At 36.4% G+C, this 9,577-nt stretch overlaps 2 protein-coding genes across 2 annotated transcripts; both read right to left on the bottom strand.

Annotated features, from left to right (window-relative positions):
- Positions 1-1,146: 1,146 nt before the first annotated feature.
- On the bottom strand, positions 1,147-3,300 carry LOC18040403 (cytochrome P450 CYP82D47). The gene is made up of 2 exons (XM_006434828.2): positions 2,161-3,300; positions 1,147-2,047 (listed from the first exon to the last, which is right to left on the bottom strand). Exons 1-2 carry the CDS (start codon positions 3,106-3,108, stop codon positions 1,424-1,426), a joined length of 1,572 nt encoding a protein of 523 aa, XP_006434891.1. The 5' UTR covers positions 3,109-3,300; the 3' UTR covers positions 1,147-1,423.
- Positions 3,301-7,091: 3,791 nt separating this feature from the next.
- Positions 7,092-9,242, bottom strand: LOC18040402 (cytochrome P450 82C4). The gene is made up of 2 exons (XM_024184584.1): positions 8,283-9,242; positions 7,092-7,953 (listed from the first exon to the last, which is right to left on the bottom strand). The coding sequence occupies exons 1-2, from the start codon at positions 9,240-9,242 to the stop codon at positions 7,327-7,329; spliced, it is 1,587 nt and encodes a 528-aa protein (XP_024040352.1). The 3' UTR covers positions 7,092-7,326.
- Between the last annotated feature and the right edge of the window lie 335 nt (positions 9,243-9,577).

The raw sequence follows: 9,577 nt of genomic DNA, 5'->3' as shown, positions 1-9,577 counted from the left end.
TTAAAATACGGAAAAATCTAAGAATGCTTTAAACCTAAATTTTAAAATCTCATATATATTATTTTTTATTATATATTGACTTGTTATTTTTAATTAATTGAATTATTTTATTAAATAAGTATTAAATTAGAGATAAAGAAATAAACAATGCTTAAAATAATCAAAATGGAGAGATTTCCATCGGAAATAAGTAAAGATTCGGAGCCGCACACCAAAGGAGAGATTAAACATAAAACCCAATCAATGATGATGTTAAAGGAACTGCACGTGCAAGTCATTAAAAGGGGAGCCATCGGCCTAATTAAAGGAAAAAGACTATGGGCTTTTAAAATTGTAAGGCCTATCGGCTTTGGGACCATAGACATCAATTCCTTAGATCAATACTACAGCTGTAACTTGCACCAAGAATTTTTTTTTTTTTTCTCTCAAATGGAAGAAATAAAAAAAAAGTAAATTTCTTGATAACAACGAAATGCATTTGAGCATACTGCATCACGGAATGAATAGATATACATCACTGCCTTGAGTTTGTTTTTCGTTATTGTATTTTCTGTTTTTAACAATGAAAAATATTTTATGTATTCTCACATTTGAAAATTGTTGTATGTTTTTTTGTTTGATGAATATTAAAAAAATATTATTTAGTATCTCGTTAATGGTATTTGATTAACAATATGATAGGAAAATGTTATTCTCACAACATTTAAGCACAACAATGAGCACAAAATGGTGCGTTTTGTGCTCAATATAAAATCTGAATTTTGGGAGAAAAACTTGTTACGCACGCGCATGCAACAAACCCTCTCACGCGTCTCTCTCTGTTCAACAACCAGCGTTGCTCGAATTTTCCCAAGTTTCCTCATCGCAGAGTGCCAGCTCCGATCTCCCACACTACGCAGCAGCCAGCAAGTCTCAGCTCTCCTCACGCAGTGTCGGCTCTGATCTCCCTCACGTAGCAATAATCTTTTTTTTTTTAATTTTATACCATTGTTCTAATTATAGTTAGAGCAACTTAATTAATGATAGATAAAAATGCTTGTAAAAAATATTTCTTAAAAATTAAGTATATCAACTAAGCAAGCATAATCTTATAAGCGTTTGAATTATCTAAATTTAAAATCAATATTATTAACCTATTGCGTGAAGAAGAAAGCCTTGGAGTAAGAAGCACTCCAAGGGTTCAAGTGGCATAGTTTTAACAACAGTTAATCAAATTCCCGCACCCATGTCCACTGGTTCATCAGTTGGGGATGCAAAATGAAAGCTATGCAATAAAGCAGCAAGTTCGAGCTCGGTACTAGCAGGTGGCCTAATTGAATTATTTCTGAAACCATAGATTACAAGCCAAGAGCCGGCAAAGCCCACTGAAGCAAAAATCTATGAATTTGTATAACATCACCTACATCCTGATTCAGAACAAATTTTATTCATAGAGATTAGAAGGCAAACGCGGTTTCAAAAGAATTTCAAGTGGAGTTGCCCTGATGTTGGTCAACCCCGCCGTTCCAGTCATATCAACCCATGCCTCCCCCGGAGTTGATATGTCGAATGCATGCAGGAAAGCGGCCAGAGCCAAATGTGACATTTGCAAAGCAAATGATATTCCAGGGCAGGCTCTTCTACCACCACCAAATGGAAGAAGTTCAAAATGTTGACCCTTGACATCAACATCCTTGTGAGTGGTCAAAAATCTTTCAGGCTTGAATTCCAATGGATCTGACCACACCCTTGGGTCTGTCTGCAACTTCCAAAGGTTAAGCACGAGCCGGGTTCCTTTTGGGACTTGGTATTCAGCAACTGTGCAATCTTCAGTGAACTGTCTTGCTCCTGCAAGTGGTCCAGCAGGGTACAATCGTAGCGTCTCCTTTATTACAGCTTGAAGATACCCCAACTTCTCAATATCTGATTCACGTAATAGTCTTTCCTTGCCAACTACAGAGTCCAATTCTTTCTTGACTTTGTCCAATTCGCGGCGATTATTCAGCAGTAATGAGAGTGCCCATGTTAGATTAACAGTCGTGGTATCAGTGGCCCCTACAATTATAGTCTGCAAAATCCAGTTAAATTAATTTTGAGAGCGAGAGCATATATACATAAGCAAGGTTATCAAAACACATAATATCCATAAAAGTCTGTTGTTGCATAAAGAAAGACAAATACCATGGTAGTGGCTTTGATGACTGTATCAACATCAAAATCAGAAAGGTCAACACCTTCACCTTCAAGAACGGATAGCAGCACGTCGATGAAGTCCAGATCCAGATTGGTACCGGATTCTTTTTTCCGGCGATGTTCCTCTATCCATTCCTCAATAAGGCTGTCCAATTCTTTGGCAGTTTTCTTCATGGCCTTTTCATATCCACCAATATCAAGCCATCCAAGAAAAGGCAAAGCATCTCTTACTAAAAAAACCCCACCCAAACGAAAAAAATTCCTTATTGCGGCCCTGTAGCGCCTCACTTCTGTCTCATCATTCTCAGCTCTAGCACCAAAATACCTTTTCCCAGCGATCATCATTAGAATCACGTTCAAATTCAAGTCCCCAAACCATTTTTTCATCTCAAGCAAAATTTGGTCTGACTCGTTCTTTTTCTTGGTCCAAATCTTGTATAACTCTTTTATTTCGCCTTCCACTTCAGTAGCCCGAATATGCTTGAGTAACTCAAGTCTGCGGTTTGAGAGAAGCTCCAAAGCTGTTATTTTGCGCATCTCACGCCAGTATGCGTTGTAAGGAGAGAACCCAAAATTGGCATAGTTGTGGCCTAAGAGTTTGCCAACAGTGAGCTTGGGGCGAGAGGATATGTCAACATCATGCTTGGTGAACAATTCTTTAGCCATCTCCCAGCTGCTGACCACCAGGGCTGGGTGCACGCCAATTCGGATGCTGAATAATGGTCCATACTTGTCGGCTAAGGCGCCCAACGCAAGGTGAGGGAGTTGGGGTCCTGCTAAGAGGTGGAGATGTCCGATCATCGGCCATTTTCCAGCAGCTTCCGGTGGTTTTTTGCCGGTGTTGGACCATTTTTGTAAATAATAGAAAACGACAAGTGTAGCACAGGCACCAACCACTACTATGCTGGTGTCTAGATATGGGAGAAGGAAATTCATGGTAGATTACAAGATCACAGTTTTAAGGTTAGGTCTTATAGATTTTCTCGTGCCTGAATAAGCTCTGTGTGCGGAATCAAGAAATAATTAATTAACTAAATAGGTTCTCTGTGTGACTCTGTCAAGTGGGTATTTTTAGGTGTTTCTGTCAAGCCGGTAGTGCTAGGTGTTTTCATCTTTCTTGGAAGTTTTCCAAGTCATTAATTGTACTACTTAATTTACAAATTACAGTGTCATATTGTAAGTAACGTTCATTGTTTAGCTTGTTTAGTAACCCATCATCATAATGGACGGTAAATTGTATACTAAAATTAATATTTTCTAGCATTTTTCTGCTGAGCTGAACACAGAAGCTAGATAAAGTTGTTCATAAATTATCTCCCTTTATTAATTATCATTTTCGGAAGTTTGCGTATTCTTTTATTATTAAATTATGATAAGATATGCATACATAAAAGCTCCTCGTTGCAGGAATAGAGAAGTCATTATCAGTTGAAGCAGGAATTTTATAATAAATGGCATTTAGTGCAAAATGCTGAGAGCAATGACGCCACTTCCAGCAACAAAGTCTTATTAGTGCCCAATATTTTGAATATTCATCCTCGATTGATTTGGTTGTTAATTTTGCAAATGGTCTTACTTCCAATCCCATATGGCTCTCTCGTTCGACCTTTTTAGTCATTTTGTGGAATTAAACAGCTAACACAGGCCCACATCAAAGACATCGTTATTGGATTGAAATATTCGACTTCTCTCTGTCCGTTTCCCATTTGATTTCTCTCTCGAGTCTGCGCTGTATCAATGACGGGATAAAAAATTAATTAGAGTATATGGCAATAGGAAATGGCTTGTTTACACGTCAAGGCACTTGCTCTGATAAGAAGGGCAAGATAATACAATCGGACCAAGTACTTTAGAGGAGATATCAAGATAATTGATGGGCATAATTTTATCTCCATAATTGTCCTCTATTTCTAATCCTATAATTGTTAATACTATTATCTAATTGTAATTAATATATTTTTATTGAACAAGGCAATTAATTAATTGAGGCATGCACAAAAATAGGATTGGCATAGGATCGGATTCGGGTATTTGCTCAGTATCTAAACGGATAATATTTGTGTAATCCAATCGGATTTTTAAGGATCGAATAGAATTCGGGTTGATTTGGATAATCCAATTGGATTACGTTTAAAAAAAACAAAAAAAAAACTAAAATACAAAAGCAAATTAGAAAATCAAAATCAAAATTCCATATTGTCAAATAGAGGTGGCAAAAATACATGCTCGGTCTGGACCCGGACCGTACCCGAGCTTTGTGGGCCGAGTATTACCCGGTCTGGGTATGAAGCCGGGTCGGTTTTGGGCATCACTTGATAAACCCAGAACCCGAATTTTATTAAAAAAATATTATAAAATATATATTATTTTAAATATTTATATTTATTTGACTCATTTATTATACATATATAAAGTTTTAAATACTTAAAGTTTATATTTTCATGTCAAATTTTATTGAAATAAATTTAAAACTTATAAAATTAACAAAAAATAAAAAATATATACACATATAATATTAAAAAATATAAAATTCGAGTATACAGATTAAAACCCGACCCGGATCCAGACCTGGACCAATTACATCCGAACAGAGTTCGATCATTGCAATACCCAGACTCGGCCCTGGGTTTTGCCATCCCTATTCTCAAACTCAGCGACATCTCGCGAAGTTCAAAAACCCAGGCAAACAAAAAATTGAAGAAGAAATCAAAACTAAAATATAAACTATATTAACGGTTGAACAAAAAACTTGTCATCTTGACTTGGACTTAGTTCACGAAACCGTCCAAACTCACGATCCACGAACTAGCCAGCAGCCACGAGCCGAACCAGCCTCATCGACATCACCGACATCACTGGGCAGATTCCCGAACCCGCAACCACAAACCTAGTTGGTACCCACAAGCTCGCATCAACCCACGGACCAGCCAATACTGCGCCTGTGGGAAGAACGGGAGACTAATTGTTTCAGTTCTCGTGAACATAGATCTCTACTGATTGATTCTTGATCTTGGAAGGAGATAAACAGGAGAATCTTTTTCCAAACATGGCAATTGCACTTGATGGACTGACCCCTGGTGGAAATCAATGCTTTGTTGTCATTATTGCTCTTATTATTCTGCTTCTGCCCGCAGTTTGGCTTGACAATCTTGCCTTTTTTGGCAATTGGCAACCACATCGATGTTGCCCCTAACTTTAGCTGATTTTTGGCATCCGAATTTAATCCGATCCGATCTTAAACTAAATTAATCTAAAATATTCATTCAATCCGAATATGATCCTAACTTAATCAGATGGGGTTACATTCGGATTGCATTCCGATGATTTTTGTTTTAATTAATTTACTTTTATTCAATTGATTCCCTACACGTATGCTTTAATATTTTAGATTTTATTTCATATATTTGGTCATATATTAATAAATCTTTTGACAAATTTTGCCATGTATTATTGATTGTTAAGGTTAATATTTGACTAAACTTATGTTTGGATCTATAAAGTTTATATATGATTTTTTTTTCATTCATTGTCTTTCATGAAATTATTTATTTAACATTGTTTAGGAAAACTTTGACTTTTTATTATTTAATATTTTTTACATAAAATGCTTAGATATCACAATATTAAGTACAGAAACGACCTATATAAAAATAATTTTAACTAACTTAATTGTTATATCTATGAGTAGATAGAGATTAGTTTTGAATTGTCACTCTAAAATTGAGAATTGATTGATAATTAGGTTATTGTTAAGTTGAATAGTGATGAATTCTGAAACCCTGATAGATTCAATCTCTTGAATTCACATGTTAATTTTCTCGCCTTTAATTCTCTTGCATCTTCAATTTAGATTTTATCAAACAAATATTTTCTTTTCAATTAGGGTAGATCATGATTTACTTAGATCATATTTGGCTTTCTTAAAATTTGACAATTTATTTGAGTTCAATCTCGTTATTCTTAACTTATACTTCAATAGACTTGTGCGCTTGCAAATATATTAAAATTTGCATTACAATAATTAATAAATATACAAATTTTTGTACAAATTATTTTTGTACAAACTAATATGCATAGCAAGGTTGGTTGAATGAAACCACCACATAGCCCATATAATTTATCTTTATTATTTTATATTTTCGCTCAACTAATGATATTATGTCATATAAGTTTGCACAAAAAATAATTTATACAAATAATAATAATAATAATTCTCTAGTGAGAACATTCTTATTTTAATAAAGTAAGGATGCCACAATCAAATAAAAAAATATAGTTTTTAATGTATTGAAATCTTGTATTTTAATATATATTCTTACTTTAATAAAGTGATGATGCGTTCACTAGAAAATGACTCTCTCTCTCTCTCTCTCTCTCTCTATATATATATATATATATATTCCCTACGCACATGAGCGCGCGCACACACACACACACACACACACACATATATGTATGTATGTATGTATGTATGTATGTATGTACGTATACACGCTCATATGCGTAGGGAATATAGCCCTATTATTACTCCTCCCAAATTCGATGCCCGGAAGGGTAATCGTTGGCTAGTGGCAACAATGTGTTATATTTGATTCAATATTGTGGAAGATGTACGAAAAATAATGCACTCACAAGGAAACAACCAAATACACACGTACATCAAGTTTTAAATTTTGAGTAATAATATAATTACAAACTCTTGTATAATTTTTTTTTTGTATAAACTTATGTGACATGATTAAATTGGTTGGATTAAATATCTTTTCATCTATATATTTATTTTTATTATTTTGTATTTTAATTCAACCAATAAGTTAATGTCAAATTAATTTATATAAAATAAATTTATATAAGAGTTAGTGGTTGTATCATCACTCTTTAAATTTTAAGTTAGACTTTTTTTTTTTGGACAGAGACTGTGTTATTATATAGCAAAGCTAGTTTCGGAAGCAGAACTACAGCGGAATACAGTACACAACTAGACAACAGTACATATTCAACCATATGGGCTATGGCTTAGATTCACTTGTCAACCCAACAGCTTCCAAATAAATCCCCCATTGGTAATAAGTACATATAATTTATTGCACCCTTTAAATTCACCAACTCCGCAGCTTTATATAAGCAAAATCTCAAAACTGCCTCGATTTACCGTCAAAATCCATAGGGGTTGGGAGGGAGGCGAGGAGAAAGGACGACCTCCAATGGGGTGGCCTTAGGAATTGTTAAGCCAGGACTCTCTGTCATGTCAACAGGCTGATCCGACGGGGTTGCTAATTCAAATGCATGAAGGAGTCGAGCAAGTGTCAGGTGAAGGACTTGGAGAGCAAATGATGCACCAGGGCACGACCGTCGGCCAGAACCAAAAGGAATGAGTTCAAATTGTTGGCCCCTAAAATCAACATCTGTATGGCTTGTGAGAAATCTCTCTGGTTGGAAAGCAGATGGATTTTTCCAAACCCTTGGATCCCTTTGAATTTTCCATACATTTACGATCAGGCGGGTACCAGCTGGGATATGGTAGCCAGCGACCGTGCAATCTTCCATTGCTTCCCGTGGTCCTAAGAGAGGACCAGCAGGATATAGGCGGAGGGTCTCTTTGATGATGGCTTGGAGATACACAAGGTTTTTAATATCCGAATCATCAACCTGCCGGTCCATGCCAATTTGTTGGTCCAATTCTTCTTGTGCCTTCTTCAGCATATTGGGGTTGTTCAGAAGTAAAGAGATGGCCCATGTCAAGGTACCTGACGTAGTATCACTACCACCAAGGATGAGTGCCTGCACAAAAGTTCAGCAGATGACTACAATGATAATTCACAAACTTATAAATAAAGCCATCAACATTAAATTTGATGACTCATATAAGAAGATCTTATTTTGTCTCAAGAACATAATTCAGCAAGTCATGACATCGGAAGGCATGCCTGAAATAAAGTGAATAACTGAAAAGAAGACTTTGTCTGACGTAACATTTGGTGAATTCCATTACTTGGTATTTTTTAATGCTCCGACCAACCATTACTGTCACAATTTTTTTTTTATATTTTTTTTTCCTCAGACATTGATCTGTCAATGAACGTTACTCGGAATCTGAATATTGAACATACCAGGCAGGTAGACTTGATGCTAATATCTGCACTATGCTGAAACTGTGACAAGTGTCCTTCCTCCTGCAGAGACAGCATGACATCGATGAAGTCCTGCTCACTCTCACTCTCGATCCCACCAGAAACTCTTCTTTGGCGATGCTCCTCCAGCCAGCCCTCAAGTATAGCATCCAATTCCTTGGCTGTCTTCTTCATTGCCATTTCATGGCCCTGCCAATCCAACCACCAAAAGAATGGAAGTGCATCTGAAACTGTGAAAATGCCAATCAGATGAAAGAACTGATTGATTGCCTTCTGGCACTGTCTGGCTTCGCTATCATCACAGGTGGCAGAAGCACCAAAATAACGTTTTCCAGCCACCATTCTAACAACCATATTCAATGTCATGTCCTCTAGCCACTTCTTAAGTTCAACAAGCACAGGGCGCGAGTCATTCTTAGCCCATAAACCGTATAGATCCCTTAGGCCCATATCAACTTCAGAAATCCGAACATGCTTGAGTGCCTCAAGCCGACGGTTTGAAAGAAGTTCAAGTGTTGCAATTTTCCGCATCTCACGCCAGAAGGGGGTGTAAGGTGCAAATCCAAAGACAGCGTAATCGTAGCCCATGTGCTTTGCAGCTGCTGTTTTAGGACGCGAAGCAAGTGCCTTGTCGTTAATTGTGAAGCATTCTTTCACTACTTCCCAACTACTAACTACAAAAGCAGAGCGACTGCCAAGGCGAATGTTGAATGCAGGTCCCCACTTATCAGCCATTGCTCCAAGTGTTCGGTAGAGGAGCTGATCACCACCACCTAATAAGTGAAGATGGCCAATAATTGGCCATGCACCAGCTGGTTCAGGAGCCTTTTGGGTCTTCCTAACATTAGAACTCTTTCTCCCTCTAAGGGATGCATTGTAGAGAAATAACAGTAATGAAAAGACAACAAAAATGGAACTTAAGGGGAGAAGTAGATCCATTGTTTGTTAGGGATATGAAAACACAAAATGAAATTCCAGTCTATTTATAAGACCACTCAAAACAAGAAAATGACTAAAATCAGCATGAAGCATCCCATAACTAACAATATCTAGCAAGAGACATGCTTACCTTTGTTTATTTATTTAATATTTCCTTCAAATAGCATTTTTTAAATGGCGCGAGAGGAGAACATTGTATACGACACGCACCATCTTTTTTTATGAGATAGAATAAAAAATCAGTGTACTCATCTGGCTATAGCTTACATTGGATCATGACTTCCATTCTTAAAAAGATAAAATAAGAATAAAATTAAAAAAAAAAAAAATTGCTG

The sequence above is a fragment of the Citrus clementina genome, unplaced genomic scaffold (assembly GCF_000493195.1).
Source record: "Citrus clementina cultivar Clemenules unplaced genomic scaffold, Citrus_clementina_v1.0 scaffold_5, whole genome shotgun sequence".
Lineage (NCBI taxonomy): Eukaryota > Viridiplantae > Streptophyta > Magnoliopsida > Sapindales > Rutaceae > Citrus > Citrus x clementina.
This window is presented reverse-complemented; position numbering and strand designations above follow the sequence as displayed.